At 43.0% G+C, this 22,922-nt stretch overlaps 1 protein-coding gene across 1 annotated transcript; it reads right to left on the bottom strand.

Annotated features, from left to right (window-relative positions):
* Window positions 1-12,820: 12,820 nt before the first annotated feature.
* On the bottom strand, window positions 12,821-18,099 carry LOC139543105 (glutathione S-transferase Mu 3-like). Its single transcript, XM_071349274.1, has 8 exons — window positions 17,907-18,099; window positions 17,302-17,377; window positions 17,141-17,205; window positions 16,975-17,056; window positions 16,666-16,763; window positions 13,805-13,900; window positions 13,558-13,668; window positions 12,821-13,351 (listed from the first exon to the last, which is right to left on the bottom strand). Exons 1-8 carry the CDS (start codon window positions 17,940-17,942, stop codon window positions 13,256-13,258), a joined length of 660 nt encoding a protein of 219 aa, XP_071205375.1. The 5' UTR covers window positions 17,943-18,099; the 3' UTR covers window positions 12,821-13,255.
* Window positions 18,100-22,922: the final 4,823 nt, after the last annotated feature.

Genomic DNA, 22,922 nt, shown 5'->3' with positions numbered 1-22,922 from the left:
TAGGTAACCCCCCTTTCTGTTGTACAACTGACTAGGTATCCCCCCTTTCTGTTGTACAACTGACTAGGTATCCCCCTTTCTGTTGTACAACTGTCTAGGTATCCCCCTTTCTGTTGTACAACTGACTAGGTACCCCCTTTCTGTTGTACAACTGACTAGGTATCCCCCCTTTCTGTTGTACAACTGACTAGGTATCCCCCTTTCTGTTGTACAACTGACTAGATGCAAATTAAACAAAGTGGTATTTATTGGGTGTTGTATAGCTTGACCTCAGCTGTGTCCAGGCAATTGTATGCTGTGTCTCTATGGTCTCTCTACAGGCAGAGCTGGAATCTGTGCCCTCTGGGATGTGTAGTCCAGACCAAGGCAGTGTTGGACAGCTGTGCCTACAACTCCCTGTTCACCTTCTCCCTACCCCTCTGTTCTCTTGACAGGCAGAGCTGGAATCTGTGCCCTCTGGGATGTGTAGTCCAGACCAAGGCAGTGTTGGACAGCTGGGTCTTCATGTTCCAGTGTGAGTAGGTCGGGGTGAGTGAGACAGATTTCACCACCCTAATGCCACAGTACATGGACGAGTTACAGAGTTCACCACCCTAATGCCACAGTACATGAATGAGTTACAGAGTTCACCACCCTAATGCCACAGTACATGAACGAGTTACAGATTTCACCATAACATCAGCTAATACCGACAAGTTAAACAGAGGCCCTTTTCAGGGTAAAGATGTCAAGTTGTAAATTCATGTCAAAGTTCATCCCACTGTCTGACTCTGGGAAACATCAGTGGATGAGTGGATATAATATATATATTTGTTGTTGTTACATTTTTGAAGGAGAATATCTTGGATAGATTTAGTCAGGGCTGGAATTAGAAGAAAAAGTCACTCTAGGAATTCACCACTGTGACAATACCAGGAACACAGCTTATAATGCACTTCATACATGTCAAAGTGATTTCACGTTGGGAACTGTTGCTCCCATGACTTCCTCCTCAACCCCCATTCCACCTTTGGATGTAGTGGCGTAGTGTATGAGTTATCCTGAGACAGAGTGGTGCTGTCTGTTCCTCTAGGCAGAACCCATCAGAGACCTGGACAAGGCTGTCCAACACAACGCTCCTCCTGAACCTCGCAGAGAGCCAAGCAGAGACCAGTACGACATACACACACCTCCTGCACCTCTCTCTTTCTCAGAAGTAATCTGGAGAACATCATTGGTCAACAGGCGAATGGGAATGGCTTCCGGCCCGTTGGTCCTCCTCTGTATGGCAACAGGAACGGCAGGGAGTATGGTCCGTCTTTAGCTCTGTCTGGAAAAAGTACAAGGCATCCTTCTGTGCTTGATTCGTCCTGTCCTTGATTCCTTCTGAACTTGATTCCTCCTGTCCTTGATTCCTTCTGTACTTGATTCGTCCTGTCCTTGATTCCTTCTGAGCTTGATTCCTTCTGTGCTTGATTCCTCCTGTCCTTGATTCCTTCTGTGCTTGATTCCTCCTGTCCTTGATTCCTTCTGTGCTTGATTCGTCCTGTCCTTGATTCCTTCTGTGCTTGATTCCTCCTGTCCTTGATTCCTTCTGTGCTTGATTCCTCCTGTCCTTGATTCCTTCTGTGCTTGATTCGTCCTGTCCTTGATTCCTTCTGTGCTTGATTCCTCCTGTCCTTGATTCCTTCTGTGCTTGATTCCTCCTGTCCTTGATTCTAGTGACAGAACACTGAGCCAATCACGGCGCAACTAGAGAACATTACCCCCCCCTACGCTCCATATTTTCCACTGGCTGCCCCAACACCACAGAAAGCACTGAGCTAGGCTGAAACACCTGCATTTTGGAGCTGCTTTAAGAAAGAAAACCAAAAAGAGACCATGTTTGTATGCAGCTTTCTTAACTCAATTATATATATATGTTTGCAAACTGATATGTGACACGTATTAATGCCAAGATAACAGGCAAAAAAAACTATTTTTTATACCAGCAGTGGTGTAAAGCACTTTAGTAAAAAATACTTTAAATTACTACTTTAGTAGTTTTTTGTGGTATCTGTACTTTACTTTACTATTTATATTTTTGAGTACTTTTACTTCACTACATGCCTAAACAAAATAATGTACTTTTTACTCCATACATTTTCCCTGACACCCAAAAGTACTTAGTACTGCTTAGCAGGACAGGAAAATGGTCCAATTCACATACTTATCAAGACAACACCTGGTCATCCCTTCTGCCTCTGATCTGGCGGACTCACTAAACACAAATGCATCTTTTGTCAATTATTTCTGTGTTGGAGAGCGGCCCCTGGCCCCTGGCCCCTGGCCCCTGGCTATCCTTACATTTTTTAAAGAGAGAATGGTGGCGCCTGCTTTGCTTAGTAGAAGGAATTTGAAACAATTTATACTTTTACTTATATTTGAGCAATTACTTGTTAAAATTTAATTTGTGGAATTTCTATCTTTAATGCATTTGAGCCAATCAGTTGTATTGTAATTATATTGATATTACATAGTTAGAACATTGTAATTATATAAAAATTCTAATGTTATTACATAGATATAACATTGTAATTATATTGTTATTACATAGTTATAACATTGTAATTATATAACTATTCTATTGTTATTACATAGTTATAACATTAATTATATAACAATTATATTGTTATTACATAGTTATAACATTGTAATTATATAACTATTCTATTGTTATTACATAGATATAACATTGTAATTATATTGTTATTACATAGATATAACATTGTAATTATATAACTATTCTAATGTTATTACATAGTTATAACATTATAATTATATAACTATTCTATTGCTATTACATAGTTATAACATTGTAATTATATAACTATTCTATTGTTATTACATAGTTATAACATTGTAATTATATAACTATTCTATTGCTATTACATAGTTATAACATTGTAATTATATAACTATTCTATTGCTATTACATAGTTATAACATTGTAATTATATTGTTATTACATAGTTATAACATTGTAATTATATAACTATTCTATTGTTATTACATAGTTATAACATTGTAATTATATTGTTATTACATAGTTATAACATTGTAATTATATAACTATTCTATTGTTATTACATAGTTATAACATTGTAATTATATTGTTATTACATAGTTATAACATTGTAATTATATAACTATTCTATTGTTATTACATAGTTATAACATTGTAATTATATTGTTATTACATAGTTATAACATTGTAATTATATAACTATTCTATTGTTATTACATAGTTATAACAATGTAATTATATTGTTATTACATAGTTATAACATTGTAATTATATAACTATTCTATTGTTATTACATAGTTATAACATTGTAATTATATAACAATTCTATTGCTATTACATAGTTATAACATTGTAATTATATAACTATTCTATTGTTATTATATATCTACTACATTGTGTTGCTCTGTCTCCTTTGCATTGATATTGCATTGCTACTACATTGATATTGTATTGCTACTACATTGATATTGCATTGTTACTACATTGATATTGCATTGTTCATCTCCTTTCCTGCCCCAGTGAGGATGCATGTGATCTATGACTTCATGGCCAGGAACCACCAGGAGCTGAGCATTATGAAGGGAGAGGTGGTCCAGGGGGGTTAGGGTTAAACCACCAGGAGCTGGGCATTATGGAGGGAGAGGTGATCCAGGGAGGTTAGGGTTAAACCACCAGGAGCTGATCATTATGAAGGGAGAGGTGGTCCAGGGAGGTTAGGGTTAAACCACCAGGAGCTGATCATTATGAAGGGAGAGGTGGTCCAGGGGGGTTGTGGTTAAACCACCAGGAGCTGGGCATTATGAAGGGAGAGGTGGTCCAGGGAGGTTAGGGTTAAACCACCAGGAGCTGATCATTATGAAGGGAGAGGTGGTCCAGGGGGGTTGTGGTTAAACCACCAGGAGCTGGGCATTATGAAGGGAGAGGTGGTCCAGGGAGGTTAGGGTTAAACCACCAGGAGCTGATCATTATGAAGGGAGAGGTGGTCCAGGGGGGTTGTGGTTAAACCACCAGGAGCTGGGCATTATGAAGGGAGAGGTGGTCCAGGGAGGTTAGGGTTAAACCACCAGGAGCTGGGCATTATGAAGGGAGAGGTGGTCCAGGAGGGTTAGGGTTAAACCACCAGGAGCTGAGCATTATGAAGGGAGAGGTGGTGCAGGAGGGTTGAACCACCAGGAGCTGAGCATCCGGACACACATTATGAAGGGAGAGGTGGTCCAGGAGGGTTAGGGTTAAACCACCAGGAGCTGGGCATTATGAAGGGAGAGATGGTCCAGGAGGGTTGTGGTTAGGGTTAAACCACCAGGAGCTGGGCATTATGAAGGTGGTCCAGGGGAACAGTCATAGCAGTGAATGTCCAATCCCATCCAGAATCAAAACAACAAAATTGATGGTGGTTTTCAATATTAGAAAAATATGTCAGTGAAAAAAGTATCTTGTTGACAGACATAGCTGGCCAGAGGACAGCCCCCGTGTAGGATTAGGTTATGTGTGCTACAATTAGTGAACAATAAACTCTCTGTGGTTTACTGAAGAGAAAAATGATTTATAGTCATGTTTGGTATGTGTATTCAGGTGACACTGTTGAGCGTGAAAAGCCCAGCAGCATTGCAGTGCTTGACACACCCAAACAGGTTCGCTAGGCATCTACTACCATACCTCGTTCAATGTTTGATCTTGTCCATTCACCCTCTGAATGGTATACACACAATCCATGTCTAAAAAAATATATATTTTTTAACCTGTCTCCTCTCCTTCATTTACACTGATTGAAGTAGATTTTCAGGGAAGGCTTTCCACTAGATATTGGAACATTGCTGCGGGGACTTGCTTCCATTCAGCCACAAGAGTATTAGCGAGGTCGGACACTGATTTTGGTTGATTAGGCCTGGCTCGCAGTCGGCGTTCATAAGGTGTTTGATGGGGTTGAGGTCAGGGCTCTGTGCAGGCCAGTCAATTTATTCCACACTGATCTTGACAAACCATTTCTCTATGGACCTCGCTTTGTGCACGGGGGCATTGTCATCCTGAAACAGGAAAGGGCCTTCCCCAAACTGTTGCCACAAAATTGAGAGCACAGAATCGTCTAGAATGTCATTGTTTGCTGTAGTGTTAAGATTTCCCTTCACTGGAACTAAGGGGCCTGAACCATGAAAAACAGCCCCAGTCCATTATTCCTTGTCCACCAAACTTTACAGTTAGCACTATGTATTCTCCTGGCATCCACCAAACCCAGATTTGTCCGTCGGACTGCCAAGTAACATCAATAAGGTATCATAGCATTCACCTGGTCAGTCTGTCAATGAAAGGTATTTCCTAATATTGTAGACACTGAGTGTATGTTTTATTTTCTTCTTCTAGAAAATGGACAAGTCAGGGCAGTGGTGGAGAGTCCGTAATGAACGTGGTGAGGAGGGTCATGTTGCCAAGAATGTTCTGGAGACTCTGGATGGAGGGGAACTCTGGGATGAGGGCCAGGAGGTGCGATTCCCTCCAGTCCAGACCTCCAGATGTTAAAGCATGGCTGGAGTACAAGTCCTTCTCCAAAATGTAAGACATCACATGCACTCTTTTTTTTTTTTTTAGACCGGCAAGCAACTGACAAATGAGGGAGCAGCAAGATATGGTGTTCTCTCCTTGGGAGGACTGCTTACATTAAAACTAGCACTATCAAACTAGTCTCAGGGAGCAGGGACATGGTACGGACTAGAACAAGTCTACAGAGCAGAGATGAGGAACAGTACTAAATAACCTTTAATGTTGTCTACTGCTATGGATGACCAGAGATGAGGAACACTATTAAATAGCCTTTAATGTTGTCTACTGCTATGGATGACCAGAGATGAGGAACAGTACTAAATAACCTTTAATGTTGTCTACTGCTATGGATGACCAGAGATATGTGTTTATGAAGGCTTTATAAACGGCTCTGTGTTGTCAGGTCTGGCCGTGCTGAACGGTGCTCTACTTCTAGGGATGACCAGAGATGATATGTGTTTATGAAGGCTTTATAAACGGCTCTGTGTTGTCAGGTCTGGCCGTGCTGAACGGTGCTCTACTTCTAGGGATGACCAGAGATGATATGTGTTTATGAAGGCTTTATAAACGGCTCTGTGTTGTCAGGTCTGGCCGTGCTGAACGGTGCTCTACTTCTAGGGATGACCAGAGATGATATGTGTTTATGAAGGCTTTATAAACGGCTCTGTGTTGTCAGGTCTGGCCGTGCTGAACGGTGCTCTACTTCTAGGGATGACCAGAGATGATATGTGTTTATGAAGGCTTTATAAACGGCTCTGTGTTGTCAGGTCTGGCCGTGCTGAACGGTGCTCTACTTCTAGGGATGACCAGAGATGATATGTGTTTATGAAGGCTTTATAAACGGCTCTGTGTTGTCAGGTCTGGCCGTGCTGAACGGTGCTCTACTTCTAGGGATGACCAGAGATGATATGTGTTTATGAAGGCTTTATAAACGGCTCTGTGTTGTCAGGTCTGGCCGTGCTGAACGGTGCTCTACTTCTAGGGATGACCAGAGATGATATGTGTTTATGAAGGCTTTATAAACGGCTCTGTGTTGTCAGGTCTGGCCGTGCTGAACGGTGCTCTACTTCTAGGGATGACCAGAGATGATATGTGTTTATGAAGGCTTTATAAACGGCTCTGTGTTGTCAGGTCTGGCCGTGCTGAACGGTGCTCTACTTCTAGGGATGACCAGAGATGATATGTGTTTATGAAGGCTTTATAAACGGCTCTGTGTTGTCAGGTCTGGCCGTGCTGAACGGTGCTCTACTTCTAGGGATGACCAGAGATGATATGTGTTTATGAAGGCTTTATAAACGGCTCTGTGTTGTCAGGTCTGGCCGTGCTGAACGGTGCTCTACTTCTAGGGATGACCAGAGATGATATGTGTTTATGAAGGCTTTATAAACGGCTCTGTGTTGTCAGGTCTGGCCGTGCTGAACGGTGCTCTACTTCTAGGGATGACCAGAGATGATATGTGTTTATGAAGGCTTTATAAACGGCTCTGTGTTGTCAGGTCTGGCCGTGCTGAACGGTGCTCTACTTCTAGGGATGACCAGAGATGATATGTGTTTATGAAGGCTTTATAAACGGCTCTGTGTTGTCAGGTCTGGCCGTGCTGAACGGTGCTCTACTTCTAGGGATGACCAGAGATGATATGTGTTTATGAAGGCTTTATAAACGGCTCTGTGTTGTCAGGTCTGGCCGTGCTGAACGGTGCTCTACTTCTAGGGATGACCAGAGATGATATGTGTTTATGAAGGCTTTATAAACGGCTCTGTGTTGTCAGGTCTGGCCGTGCTGAACGGTGCTCTACTTCTAGGGATGACCAGAGATGATATGTGTTTATGAAGGCTTTATAAACGGCTCTGTGTTGTCAGGTCTGGCCGTGCTGAACGGTGCTCTACTTCTAGGGATGACCAGAGATGATATGTGTTTATGAAGGCTTTATAAACGGCTCTGTGTTGTCAGGTCTGGCCGTGCTGAACGGTGCTCTACTTCTAGGGATGACCAGAGATGATATGTGTTTATGAAGGCTTTATAAACGGCTCTGTGTTGTCAGGTCTGGCCGTGCTGAACGGTGCTCTACTTCTAGGGATGACCAGAGATGATATGTGTTTATGAAGGCTTTATAAACGGCTCTGTGTTGTCAGGTCTGGCCGTGCTGAACGGTGCTCTACTTCTAGGGATGACCAGAGATGATATGTGTTTATGAAGGCTTTATAAACGGCTCTGTGTTGTCAGGTCTGGCCGTGCTGAACGGTGCTCTACTTCTAGGGATGACCAGAGATGATATGTGTTTATGAAGGCTTTATAAACGGCTCTGTGTTGTCAGGTCTGGCCGTGCTGAACGGTGCTCTACTTCTAGGGATGACCAGAGATGATATGTGTTTATGAAGGCTTTATAAACGGCTCTGTGTTGTCAGGTCTGGCCGTGCTGAACGGTGCTCTACTTCTAGGGATGACCAGAGATGATATGTGTTTATGAAGGCTTTATAAACGGCTCTGTGTTGTCAGGTCTGGCCGTGCTGAACGGTGCTCTACTTCTAGGGATGACCAGAGATGATATGTGTTTATGAAGGCTTTATAAACGGCTCTGTGTTGTCAGGTCTGGCCGTGCTGAACGGTGCTCTACTTCTAGGGATGACCAGAGATGATATGTGTTTATGAAGGCTTTATAAACGGCTCTGTGTTGTCAGGTCTGGCCGTGCTGAACGGTGCTCTACTTCTAGGGATGACCAGAGATGATATGTGTTTATGAAGGCTTTATAAACGGCTCTGTGTTGTCAGGTCTGGCCGTGCTGAACGGTGCTCTACTTCTAGGGATGACCAGAGATGATATGTGTTTATGAAGGCTTTATAAACGGCTCTGTGTTGTCAGGTCTGGCCGTGCTGAACGGTGCTCTACTTCTAGGGATGACCAGAGATGATATGTGTTTATGAAGGCTTTATAAACGGCTCTGTGTTGTCAGGTCTGGCCGTGCTGAACGGTGCTCTACTTCTAGGGATGACCAGAGATGATATGTGTTTATGAAGGCTTTATAAACGGCTCTGTGTTGTCAGGTCTGGCCGTGCTGAACGGTGCTCTACTTCTAGGGATGACCAGAGATGATATGTGTTTATGAAGGCTTTATAAACGGCTCTGTGTTGTCAGGTCTGGCCGTGCTGAACGGTGCTCTACTTCTAGGGATGACCAGAGATGATATGTGTTTATGAAGGCTTTATAAACGGCTCTGTGTTGTCAGGTCTGGCCGTGCTGAACGGTGCTCTACTTCTAGGGATGACCAGAGATGATATGTGTTTATGAAGGCTTTATAAACGGCTCTGTGTTGTCAGGTCTGGCCGTGCTGAACGGTGCTCTACTTCTAGGGATGACCAGAGATGATATGTGTTTATGAAGGCTTTATAAACGGCTCTGTGTTGTCAGGTCTGGCCGTGCTGAACGGTGCTCTACTTCTAGGGATGACCAGAGATGATATGTGTTTATGAAGGCTTTATAAACGGCTCTGTGTTGTCAGGTCTGGCCGTGCTGAACGGTGCTCTACTTCTAGGGATGACCAGAGATGATATGTGTTTATGAAGGCTTTATAAACGGCTCTGTGTTGTCAGGTCTGGCCGTGCTGAACGGTGCTCTACTTCTAGGGATGACCAGAGATGATATGTGTTTATGAAGGCTTTATAAACGGCTCTGTGTTGTCAGGTCTGGCCGTGCTGAACGGTGCTCTACTTCTAGGGATGACCAGAGATGATATGTGTTTATGAAGGCTTTATAAACGGCTCTGTGTTGTCAGGTCTGGCCGTGCTGAACGGTGCTCTACTTCTAGGGATGACCAGAGATGATATGTGTTTATGAAGGCTTTATAAACGGCTCTGTGTTGTCAGGTCTGGCCGTGCTGAACGGTGCTCTACTTCTAGGGATGACCAGAGATGATATGTGTTTATGAAGGCTTTATAAACGGCTCTGTGTTGTCAGGTCTGGCCGTGCTGAACGGTGCTCTACTTCTAGGGATGACCAGAGATGATATGTGTTTATGAAGGCTTTATAAACGGCTCTGTGTTGTCAGGTCTGGCCGTGCTGAACGGTGCTCTACTTCTAGGGATGACCAGAGATGATATGTGTTTATGAAGGCTTTATAAACGGCTCTGTGTTGTCAGGTCTGGCCGTGCTGAACGGTGCTCTACTTCTAGGGATGACCAGAGATGATATGTGTTTATGAAGGCTTTATAAACGGCTCTGTGTTGTCAGGTCTGGCCGTGCTGAACGGTGCTCTACTTCTAGGGATGACCAGAGATGATATGTGTTTATGAAGGCTTTATAAACGGCTCTGTGTTGTCAGGTCTGGCCGTGCTGAACGGTGCTCTACTTCTAGGGATGACCAGAGATGATATGTGTTTATGAAGGCTTTATAAACGGCTCTGTGTTGTCAGGTCTGGCCGTGCTGAACGGTGCTCTACTTCTAGGGATGACCAGAGATGATATGTGTTTATGAAGGCTTTATAAACGGCTCTGTGTTGTCAGGTCTGGCCGTGCTGAACGGTGCTCTACTTCTAGGGATGACCAGAGATGATATGTGTTTATGAAGGCTTTATAAACGGCTCTGTGTTGTCAGGTCTGGCCGTGCTGAACGGTGCTCTACTTCTAGGGATGACCAGAGATGATATGTGTTTATGAAGGCTTTATAAACGGCTCTGTGTTGTCAGGTCTGGCCGTGCTGAACGGTGCTCTACTTCTAGGGATGACCAGAGATGATATGTGTTTATGAAGGCTTTATAAACGGCTCTGTGTTGTCAGGTCTGGCCGTGCTGAACGGTGCTCTACTTCTAGGGATGACCAGAGATGATATGTGTTTATGAAGGCTTTATAAACGGCTCTGTGTTGTCAGGTCTGGCCGTGCTGAACGGTGCTCTACTTCTAGGGATGACCAGAGATGATATGTGTTTATGAAGGCTTTATAAACGGCTCTGTGTTGTCAGGTCTGGCCGTGCTGAACGGTGCTCTACTTCTAGGGATGACCAGAGATGATATGTGTTTATGAAGGCTTTATAAACGGCTCTGTGTTGTCAGGTCTGGCCGTGCTGAACGGTGCTCTACTTCTAGGGATGACCAGAGATGATATGTGTTTATGAAGGCTTTATAAACGGCTCTGTGTTGTCAGGTCTGGCCGTGCTGAACGGTGCTCTACTTCTAGGGATGACCAGAGATGATATGTGTTTATGAAGGCTTTATAAACGGCTCTGTGTTGTCAGGTCTGGCCGTGCTGAACGGTGCTCTACTTCTAGGGATGACCAGAGATGATATGTGTTTATGAAGGCTTTATAAACGGCTCTGTGTTGTCAGGTCTGGCCGTGCTGAACGGTGCTCTACTTCTAGGGATGACCAGAGATGATATGTGTTTATGAAGGCTTTATAAACGGCTCTGTGTTGTCAGGTCTGGCCGTGCTGAACGGTGCTCTACTTCTAGGGATGACCAGAGATGATATGTGTTTATGAAGGCTTTATAAACGGCTCTGTGTTGTCAGGTCTGGCCGTGCTGAACGGTGCTCTACTTCTAGGGATGACCAGAGATGATATGTGTTTATGAAGGCTTTATAAACGGCTCTGTGTTGTCAGGTCTGGCCGTGCTGAACGGTGCTCTACTTCTAGGGATGACCAGAGATGATATGTGTTTATGAAGGCTTTATAAACGGCTCTGTGTTGTCAGGTCTGGCCGTGCTGAACGGTGCTCTACTTCTAGGGATGACCAGAGATGATATGTGTTTATGAAGGCTTTATAAACGGCTCTGTGTTGTCAGGTCTGGCCGTGCTGAACGGTGCTCTACTTCTAGGGATGACCAGAGATGATATGTGTTTATGAAGGCTTTATAAACGGCTCTGTGTTGTCAGGTCTGGCCGTGCTGAACGGTGCTCTACTTCTAGGGATGACCAGAGATGATATGTGTTTATGAAGGCTTTATAAACGGCTCTGTGTTGTCAGGTCTGGCCGTGCTGAACGGTGCTCTACTTCTAGGGATGACCAGAGATGATATGTGTTTATGAAGGCTTTATAAACGGCTCTGTGTTGTCAGGTCTGGCCGTGCTGAACGGTGCTCTACTTCTAGGGATGACCAGAGATGATATGTGTTTATGAAGGCTTTATAAACGGCTCTGTGTTGTCAGGTCTGGCCGTGCTGAACGGTGCTCTACTTCTAGGGATGACCAGAGATGATATGTGTTTATGAAGGCTTTATAAACGGCTCTGTGTTGTCAGGTCTGGCCGTGCTGAACGGTGCTCTACTTCTAGGGATGACCAGAGATGATATGTGTTTATGAAGGCTTTATAAACGGCTCTGTGTTGTCAGGTCTGGCCGTGCTGAACGGTGCTCTACTTCTAGGGATGACCAGAGATGATATGTGTTTATGAAGGCTTTATAAACGGCTCTGTGTTGTCAGGTCTGGCCGTGCTGAACGGTGCTCTACTTCTAGGGATGACCAGAGATGATATGTGTTTATGAAGGCTTTATAAACGGCTCTGTGTTGTCAGGTCTGGCCGTGCTGAACGGTGCTCTACTTCTAGGGATGACCAGAGATGATATGTGTTTATGAAGATGAGATGAGGACGGTGTGTCCAGAGGAAGATTGTTCCTCCAGCTGCAGGCCATCAAGTCCTCTGTAGCTGTAGCATACAGGCCTAACCCTAACACACAGAAATACTGTACAACACGGATCGAGCATAGCTATATTTATCTAAGGGTTTGGGGGTCATTTCTACTACTGACAAATTCAAGATAAACAAAATGCATCATCTGTGAGGGAGATAAATGACAACCAGTCTTCTCCCCGTTGTCGTCCGCAGCTTGCCAGTGAATCCAATGGCTATGGCCCTTAGACTGACTCGTCACAAATAACCAAGAGCCTACGGAGGGAGAACTATTTAACCTTGTAATTTTGTACATTCCGTAGAATGAAGTGATGACTAAGCAAAACAAATGAGTAGCAAAATAGATGTAACTACTTTGTTAATTTGACTTAATACTCCCAGTCACTTGTGAGCCCATCTTGGATTGTACAGTGTATTTTAGTAATTCTGAAGATCCACATTCCAAGAATCAAGGAACAAAAATCGACAAGCCTCAAAGTGTCCTCAATGTTCACACATTGGACAATCAGATATGCAATAGTTTCCCCTTTGTACTTGAGCGTATTGTACTCTTAACATTAAAACAATATCCTTTGCATATTCGGGTAACATCAACCTGAAAATAAAAGTGATGACACTGACATTTAATGAAAACATCATTTTTATTAACTCAAGTTTCTAATTATCACTTTAAAACATTTCTGCTTTTAGTCCCGCCCCCCCCCCCCCAAAAAAAGGTAAAAAACTAAATCATAAGTCAGGACAGTAAATGCTTTTAGCGATCAAACATTAGTCACTCACTCAATTCCGAAGACTGGTTGAGTATTGGCATAGAGGGAAATTTACACAGGCAGCCGGATTCTGATATTTTGCCACTAAAAATGGGATTAAAGAACAGAATTGGGCTGCCTGTGTAAACCTTAGATTAGCTAATTTATCAAATGGTTCATCCAGCATACTTCATACCTACACGTCTAAATCCTAGATGTCTTTACAGGTCCCACGACCCCCAGTGGCTGCAGAACTAACTCTCCTATATCTAAATCATATGATTGATGTTTTCCAGTCATTGGTTTCTTTACTCTTTGTTGTTGCCCCACTTGGCCATCTTGTTATTGACAGGAGTCTTTATGAAGCGGCTTGACTTCATGTAGGCTGCAATCTTCTCCAGAGCCTGTTGAGAAAGATAAAACAGCTTCTAGTCAGTAGAGTCAACAACAAACGTTTAAAGCGGCGGGTATCATCTTATTCTGTGTAGATATTTGTTTGTTGTTGTATCCTTCAAATTGAAGGGAACTCTTTCAGTTACAATGGGCTTTAATAAAAAAACAAACAGAGGTAATCACAATAATCCCCAATATACAAAATGACAATCCTGACCTCGAAGCGGTCTACAAGTTCCTGTAGGTTCTTGAAGTCGTCCAGGCACTTGGAGTCAAACATTATATGTTGATCCAAAAGCTCATACATGATGAAGTCCACAAAGGTGATCTGATTGAGGGGAAGCAACAGAGCAATTATTCATTCTCCAGAGACTCAGCGTCTTCTCTCCCGGCTGCCACCATTGGTGCGTTTACGTGTCTCACTACTAACAGTGCAGTGACTAGCCAATAGAAGCGCATCATACCTTGTCACCAGCAAACCACTTCCTGGTTCCTAGGAACTCTGAGAACTGCTTCAGTGTTCCAGGCAGTCTCTCTGTGTAGCCTGGCTTCATCTTGTCCTGAGGGAGAATACAGGCGGGGGGAGTTATACTCCAGACGATCTAGGGTCACTCAGTATCAAGATGAGTCTTGGGGAATGAAAACTAGAACATAGGAAGGTATTGTACTGTTATGAAATCGGGTGAGTAGCACGAGGTCCTTATAGCTGGCTGCAAACTCAGATCACATCGAAACATCAAAATCCATAATCACGAGACCCATAGATGGGTTGGTTGTTTAATTATTATTATTTTTTAAAGACGCGTGTAAAACTCCAGGGCAACAAAATGACTGGTTGGCTTAGACTGTTGACACTTGTCTCAAATATATCGTTACCAGTTAGCTAGTGAATTTGCCACATTAGTATGGACATGAAGTCACTCAAAACGAAACTCAAAAAGAGCCACAGTACCCCACACATCAGTTTCTTCTCATGGTTGGTGACCATCCAGAATCACAACTCACAAACTGCTTCCCCATTGAAGTGTTGTTTGTGACGTTGTCAACTAACCCATCTATATCGTATGCAATATATTTTTTTGCTGCCACTCAGCTGCGCGTAACATGCGTTTTTAATAGTTTACTCTGTCGTCTCGCCATCTCTCCTCTTGAGGCTGTGTCCCACACCAAGCCCCGCCCCCGCCATGCAACTCAGTTCCTCCTCCCCACGGTTAAATTCACGAGAAGTTAGCATGATGTTCTGTTAGGTCAAATGCAGACAACCGATTGTTCCAAACAACAAGGATGCTGCTTTCCACTGCCTCTTAATTTTAAAATGGTTATATTTCTGATTCCAACATTCACCCAAGTGTTTTAAAAACTACAGGTAACTGCCAAAATAATGGAAACACTTGAGTAAATGAGGGATACAAAGTATATTGAAAGCAGGAGCTTCCACACAGGTGTGGTTCCGAAGTTAAGAAATTAACATCCCATCATGCTTAGAGTCATGTATAAAAATACTGGGCAGGGCATTAGTTTGGCTACCATGGATATCCCCCCGTAGGATGACAACAACCCCCATTCACAGGGCACTGAATGGTTTGATGAGCATGAAAACGATGTAAACCATATGCCACGGTCGTCTCAGTCACCAGATCAACCTCGTGGTGGCCCAACGCCCTGTTAACACACTGCTGGGGTTTCCATTATTTTGGTAGTCATGTTTATCGCAAGTCAATTTGCAATATTTGGTCCATTTTTTTTTAAATATCACAACTAAAAGTTTTACCCATATCGTGCAGCCCTTGACAATGTAACCACCGTTAAAACTATATATAAAAAAAAAAAAATCTAATATTTCGATAGCTCCATTTCAAGCTACCTGTGGAGTGAGTTTATGGTATCTTCTTAAAGTGATGCTCCAGAGCATTTGTATCACTTCAAAAGTTGTGCTCACGAACCCAAAACGGGTCCCTGAAATGTGTGTACTATGTCATCCATTCCGTATGATGTGTTACATCCTACAAAAAAATGAACATTTCTTACAATGTTATGAATTTGTAAGTGCTTAAGAGCCCAGACTGCATCTAAGCACCCAGTCTGAATTTGTAAGTGCTTAAGATCCCAGACTGCATCTAACTCTGTTACAATGGCAGTGTCAGTATTTGGTACTTATAGATAGGACCAGTATAAAGGTTGACACACCTACTCATTCAAGGGTTTGTATTTTTTTTTTTTTTTTTTTACTATTTTCTACATTGTAGAATAGTGAAGACAACAAAACTATGAAATGACACATATGGAATCATGTAGTAACCAAAAAAGTGTTAAATCAAAATATATTTTGCAAAGCTGTAAAGGCACTCTTGGAAGTCTCTCAACCAGCTTCACCCTCACACCTCCTCCTCCATGCTTCACGGTGGGAACCACACATGCGAAGAGCCGTTCATCTACTCGGCGTCTCACAAAGACAAGGCGGTTGGAACCAACGTTCTCAAATTTGGACTCATCAGGCCTGAGGACAGTCTCCTCTGAACAGTTGATGTTGAGATGTGTCTGTTATCTGAACTCTGGTAGCGTTTAGTTGGGCTGCAATTTCTGAGGCTTGTAACTCTACTGACCTTATCCTTTCCTGTGATGGTCTGCATGAGAGCCAGTTATCATAGTGCTTGGTTTTTGCGACTGCACTTGACAAAAAACTGTCCAAGTTCTTAATTTTCCAGATTGACTGACCTTCATGTCTTAAAGTAATGAGGGACTGTCATTTCTCTTTGCTTATTTGAGCTGTTCTTGGTCTTTTACCAAATATGGCTATCTTCTGTATAACACCCCTACCTTGTCACAACAACTGATTGGCTCAAACGCATTAAGGAAAGAAATCCCACAAATTAACTAACAAGGCACACCTGTTAATTGAAATGCATTCCAGGTGACTACCTCATGAAGCTGGTTGAGAGAATGCCAAGAGTGTGCAAAGCTGTAATTTGTTTCAACACTGTTTTGGTTACTACATGATTCCATGTGTTATTTCATCATTTTGATGTCTTCACTATATATTCTATAATGTAGAAAATAGTAAAAAATAAAAACCCTTGAATGAGTAGGTGTGTCCAAACTTTTGACTGGTACTGTATTTAAAAAGAAAGAAAGAAGAAGGGAAGTGGTCAGTGCAAACTGAAAGTCCATAATGTCCATAAAGTTTTTATATAAATAGTGAGGTGAAATTGGTCTTGAGTCATGGGTCAATGTCCAAGGCTGTGACTTACAAAGTCTATTGGTCGCCAATTATCAAGTGAGTCTTCGGAATGATATTCAAGAAGCCAGTCAAAGTGTCGTCACTTACAAAGTCTGTGTAGCACATAATCACAAATCCGTTCCGGAAGTCCATCGCCTGATTCTCCAGAGTGTCCACACGAACCTTCTCGTCTTCGCTCTCCCCACCTACAAAATCACACAAGACAATAGAACATTTATATTCTCAACTAAAAACTTATTCTCAACTAAAAACTTAGAATAGAGATATGGCAACTCCATGGTCTAGTCATAGCCTAGCTGTGTGTGTGTGTGTGTGTGTGTGTGTAAAGTACTGTGTTGTGGCACTGGAGCAATAATGTCTCCCTGAATGGCCTGATTGCAGTATATCAGACAGTACAGAGGTTGTGCCTGCGTGCGATGTATCTCATGATGGCATTGCTCTGGACAATCTTCCTGTCTCCGTCCTCCAGATACGGCAGCTAGGGGAAAACACGGCAACAGTCACAGGCGGTATGGTAGCAGCGGTGTGTGTTTGTTCAGCATATTATACTTAGGCTACTTACGTTGGGGAAGTCCATGCCCAGTTTGTGCTTCTCATCAAACCAGCAACTTTTGTCATAGTTTGGAGCTACAGGAGACAGTTAGACAAAGTTAGAACCGGAATGTTCTCAACTTAATATTCTTCCCTTTAGGAATTCAACAAAAACAAAACCCTAAATGTTACCTTCTCCGCAGGTGTAGAACTTGTCCTCATATTTAGTGTCAGTGTACTCCAGGAGCAGACGAATGGGCTGAGCAAGCTATTTAGAAAGAAAATATATATGGCACATATCAAACTTCTCTGCCAGAGGTCCTCATATCATGGATGAGACATTGTGACTAAACTATGAAAATTTAAATAGCAGCTGTGTGTGTGTGAGCTAAATCTAAATGATTTCATGTTGACAAGCTGATATACTGACAAGTGGCGATTACGTTTGAACAAATTTCAAGTTAAGTGACATTTAAAAAAAAATATCCTCAGGCAAGCAGGTTGAGAATTTAACAAAGTAAACACGTGCTGCAAGTCGGCAATTCATAGTTACATAAACACACATTTCTATTCAAGTCTTTGAACATGTAACACAATAGAAATGTCTCGATTCACACAATTAGACATGTGCACTGCATGACAATAATTGTATCCAACTAATACGAACAGCTTGAAATCACGCCAAATATAACGTTCCCATAACCTACCACGACAGGCACACCAATGAATGGAAAAACGCTGTTCATACCAACTGTGCAACTGCGTGCAGAAAAACAAAGAATGATATTATTCCTTACCCCGCGAATATCCCAGTAAGCCAACTTCATTGCCATGTTGTACCTTTTCACGAACAAAGTAGCAGCACAGAATACAGCACGTAGTATATTGTGAACAACGGTGTTAAAATGAGTTCTCGCAGACGCCTATCGAGACTTTATATACTAGAGCCTTCACTGTCTGGAATGAGAAAGGTTACTACTGTTCTGCCAGCAGCACAAACTACGACGTCACTTTCGGATGGTAATATTAACCTTCAAAAATAAAAGCCCGCATTTCAAAACAAATATAAAAAAATAACAAATGTATATAAGCTAACAACAATGAAAAAATACAATGTCGACACTGGTATGTTGAGAATATTGTTCTGTAGAGAGAGAGAAAATACACAGCAGGGTGTCTACTAAGCAAATAGGAGGGGGCTGCGTTGCACGGCCTGCTGCTGGCTTTTGTATCCCATGTGTAACAGTATAACTTTAGACTGTCCCCTCGCCCCGACACGGGCGCGAACCAGGGACCCTCTGCACACATCAACAACTGACACCCACGAAGCATCGTTACCCATCGCTCCACAAAAGCCACTACTTCTAGGTTTCAGAGCAAGTGACGTAACCGACTGAAAGGCTGCACCACCGCTAACTAGCTAGCCATTTCACATCGGTTACACATGTACAGTCTATTACAGTATATTGCATCCGGGTCTCTGGAGGGGGTGGAGAACGAAGTGCTGCTGGATATGTACAACACAGTCCCCCTCTAAACATATTTGGTTAGTAGAGACCCTACTGAGTCTTTCCCACCCCACTTTTGCTGAGACAGGTAGAAAGAACAGTTCTCTCTACAAGCCCATAATCATCCCAAATGTATTGCATTTCAGTAAACGGAGTGGGTGGAGTAAGGACTCACCAGTACTCTGTATTAAACGACGCTATGCTACCAGCATAATATTCTGCTGCTAGGAGAACGTTAATGGAAAGGTTCATGTAGGCTGCCGCCCGATGTACTCTTAAGGAGCCTACCGTTACCGGTTCAAGGACCTTGTATGTTATTTTCAGAGGTAGACTGGCTCTGGCAACCAAAACAGCTAAATACTGCATCTAAACGCAAATCGATTCTCAATTGTGATACGATTCTAGAAACATAAAGCCCTTAACTTTCATATCGCATCAACATAATAAATATACACTTCCTGTCCACTGTTTTAACCTGCTGCATCACAGTTGCAGAAAACAGTGTTTTTTTCAGTGACATCACATTTCTGGCGGCCTTCTTCCATTCCACACAGCCGTTTCCTCTGTCTTCCTCTGTCTTCCATTCCACACAGCCGTTTCCTCTGTCTTCCTCTGTCTTCCATTCCACACAGCCGTTTCCTCTGTCTTCCTCTGTCTTCCATTCCACACAGACGTTTCCTCTGTCTTCCTCTGTCTTCCATTCCACACAGCCGTTTCCTCTGTCTTCCTCTGTCTTCCATTCCACACAGCCGTTTCCTCTGTCTTCCATTCCACACAGCCGTTTCCTCTGTCTTCCTCTGTCTTCCATTCCACACAGCCGTTTCCTCTGTCTTCCTCTGTCTTCCATTCCACACAGACGTTTCCTCTGTCTTCCTCTGTCTTCCATTCCACACAGCCGTTTCCTCTGTCTTCCATTCCACACAGACGTTTCCCCTGTCTTCCATTCCACACAGCCGTTTCCTCTGTCTTCCTCTGTCTTCCATTCCACTCAGCCGTTTCCTCTGTCTTCCTCTGTCTTCCATTCCACACAGCCGTTTCCTCTGTCTTCCATTCCACACAGCCGTTTCCTCTGTCTTCCATTCCACACAGCCGTTTCCTCTGTCTTCCATTCCACACAGCCGTTTCCTCTGTCTTCCATTCCACACAGCCGTTTCCTCTGTCTTCCTCTGTCTTCCATTCCACACAGACGTTTCCTCTGTCTTCCTCTGTCTTCCATTCCACACAGCCGTTTCCTCTGTCTTCCTCTGTCTTCCATTCCACACAGCCGTTTCCTCTGTCTTCCTCTGTCTTCCATTCCACACAGCCGTTTCCTCTGTCTTCCTCTGTCTTCCATTCCACACAGCCGTTTCCTCTGTCTTCCTCTGTCTTCCATTCCACACAGACGTTTCCTCTGTCTTCCTCTGTCTTCCATTCCACACAGCCGTTTCCTCTGTCTTCCATTCCACACAGACGTTTCCCCTGTCTTCCATTCCACACAGCCGTTTCCTCTGTCTTCCTCTGTTTTCCATTCCACACAGCCGTTTCCTCTGTCTTCCTCTGTCTTCCATTCCACACAGCCGTTTCCTCTGTCTTCCATTCCACACAGCCGTTTCCTCTGTCTTCCATTCCACACAGCCGTTTCCTCTGTCTTCCATTCCACACAGCCGTTTCCTCTGTCTTCCATTCCACACAGCCGTTTCCTCTGTCTTCCATTCCACACAGCCGTTTCCTCTGTCTTCCATTCCACACAGCCGTTTCCTCTGTCTTCCATTCCACACAGACGTTTCCCCTGTCTTCCATTCCACACAGCCGTTTCCTCTGTCTTCCTCTGTCTTCCATTCCACACAGCCGTTTCCTCTGTCTTCCTCTGTCTTCCATTCCACACAGCCGTTTCCTCTGTCTTCCATTCCACACAGCCGTTTCCTCTGTCTTCCATTCCACACAGCCGTTTCCTCTGTCTTCCATTCCACACAGCCGTTTCCCCTGTCTTCCATTCCACACAGCCGTTTCCTCTGTCTTCCATTCCACACAGCCGTTTCCTCTGTCTTCCATTCCACACAGTCGTTTCCTCTGTCTTCCATTCCACACAGCCGTTTCCCCTGTCTTCCATTCCACACAGCCGTTTCCTCTGTCTTCCATTCCACACAGCCGTTTCCTCTGTCTTCCATTCCACACAGCCGTTTCCCCTGTCTTCCATTCCACACAGCCGTTTCCCCTGTCTTCCATTCCACACAGACGTTTCCTCTGTCTTCCGTCTGTCTTCCATAAACACTCACTGGTAACACTGAGATATGGCCATGTGGGAACACTAACCCAAACCCTACGAAGGTGTGTACCAATTGAAAATGTTTTCTCGCTGATATCAAAGATAAGGTCCTTATGCTGCAGGTTAATGTTCAGACCGAGTACCGGGGCTCTAAACAAAACTCCCCCGTACAGAAGACACCGTCGTCCAAGGACTACATATAAACTACCTGTGTGATGTAATGGAATGTAGAGATGATCAAGGACTACATATAAACTACCTGTGTGATGTAATGGAATGTAGAGATGATCAAGGGCTACATATAAACTACCTGTGTGATGTAATGGAATGTAGAGATGATCAAGGACTACATATAAACTACCTGTGTGATGTAATGGAATGTAGAGATGATCAAGGACTACATATAAACTACCTGTGTGATGTAATGGAATGCAGAGATGATCAAGGGCTACATATAAACTACCTGTGTGATGGAATGGAATGTAGAGATGATCAAGGACTACATATAAACTACCTGTGTGATGGAATGGAAGCAGAAATGATCAAGGGCTACATATAAACTACCTGTGTGATGTAATGGAATGTAGAGATGATCAAGGACTACATATAAACTACCTATGTGATGTAATGGAATGTAGAGATGATCAAGGGCTACATATAAACTACCTGTGTGATGTAATGGAAGCAGAAATGATCAAGGGCTACATATAAACTACCTGTGTGATGTAATGGAAGCAGAAATGATCAAGGGCTACATATAAACTACCTGTGTGATGTAATGGAATGTAGAGATGATCAAGGGCTACATATAAACTACCTGTGTGATGTAATGGAATGTAGAGATGATCAAGGGCTACATATAAACTACCTGTGTGATGTAATGGAATGCAGAGATGATCAAGGACTACATATAAACTACCTGTGTGATGTAATGGAATGCAGAGATGATCAAGGACTACATATAAACTACTTATGTGATGTAATGGAATGTAGAGATGATCAAGGACTACATATAAACTACCTGTGTGATGTAATGGAATGCAGAGATGATCAAGGACTACATATAAACTACTTATGTGATGTAATGGAATGCAGAGATGATCAAGGACTACATATAAACTACCTGTGTGATGTAATGGAATGTAGAGATGATCAAGGACTACATATAAACTACCTGTGTGATGGAATGGAATGCAGAGATGATCAAGGACTACATATAAACTACCTGTGTGATGGAATGGAATGCAGAGATGATCAAGGACTACATATAAACTACCTGTGTGATGTAATGGAATGCAGAGATGATCAAGGGCTACATATAAACTACCTGTGTGATGTAATGGAATGTAGAGATGATCAAGGACTACATATAAACTACCTGTGTGATGTAATGGAATGTAGAGATGATCAAGGGCTACATATAAACTACCTGTGTGATGTAATGGAATACAGAGATGATCAAGGGCTACATATAAACTACCTGTGTGATGTAATGGAAGCAGAAATGATCAAGGGCTACATATAAACTACCTGTGTGATGTAATGGAATGCAGAGATGATCAAGGGCTACATATAAACTACCTGTGTGATGTAATGGAAGCAGAAATGATCAAGGGCTACATATAAACTACCTGTGTGATGTAATGGAATGCAGAGATGATCAAGGGCTACATATAAACTACCTGTGTGATGTAATGGAATGCAGAGATGATCAAGGGCTACATATAAACTACCTGTGTGATGTAATGGAATGTAGAGATGATCAAGGGCTACATATAAACTACCTGTGTGATGTAATGGAATGCAGAGATGATCAAGGGCTACATATAAACTACCTGTGTGATGTAATGGAATGTAGAGATGATCAAGGGCTACATATAAACTACCTGTGTGATGTAATGGAATGTAGAGATGATCAAGGGCTACATGTAAACTACCAGTGTGATGTAATGGAATGTAGAGATGATCAAGGACTACATATAAACTACCTAATGCAGTTGTATTTCTACATGTCTAAAGTCTATTAGTTGGGACAAAATTTGACTTAATTTTTTTTTTAT

This window comes from Salvelinus alpinus, chromosome 17, assembly GCF_045679555.1.
Source record: "Salvelinus alpinus chromosome 17, SLU_Salpinus.1, whole genome shotgun sequence".
NCBI classification, from domain to species: Eukaryota; Metazoa; Chordata; class Actinopteri; order Salmoniformes; family Salmonidae; genus Salvelinus; species Salvelinus alpinus.
Note: the sequence above shows the minus strand (reverse complement) of the source record. Positions and strands in the feature narration are given on the sequence as shown.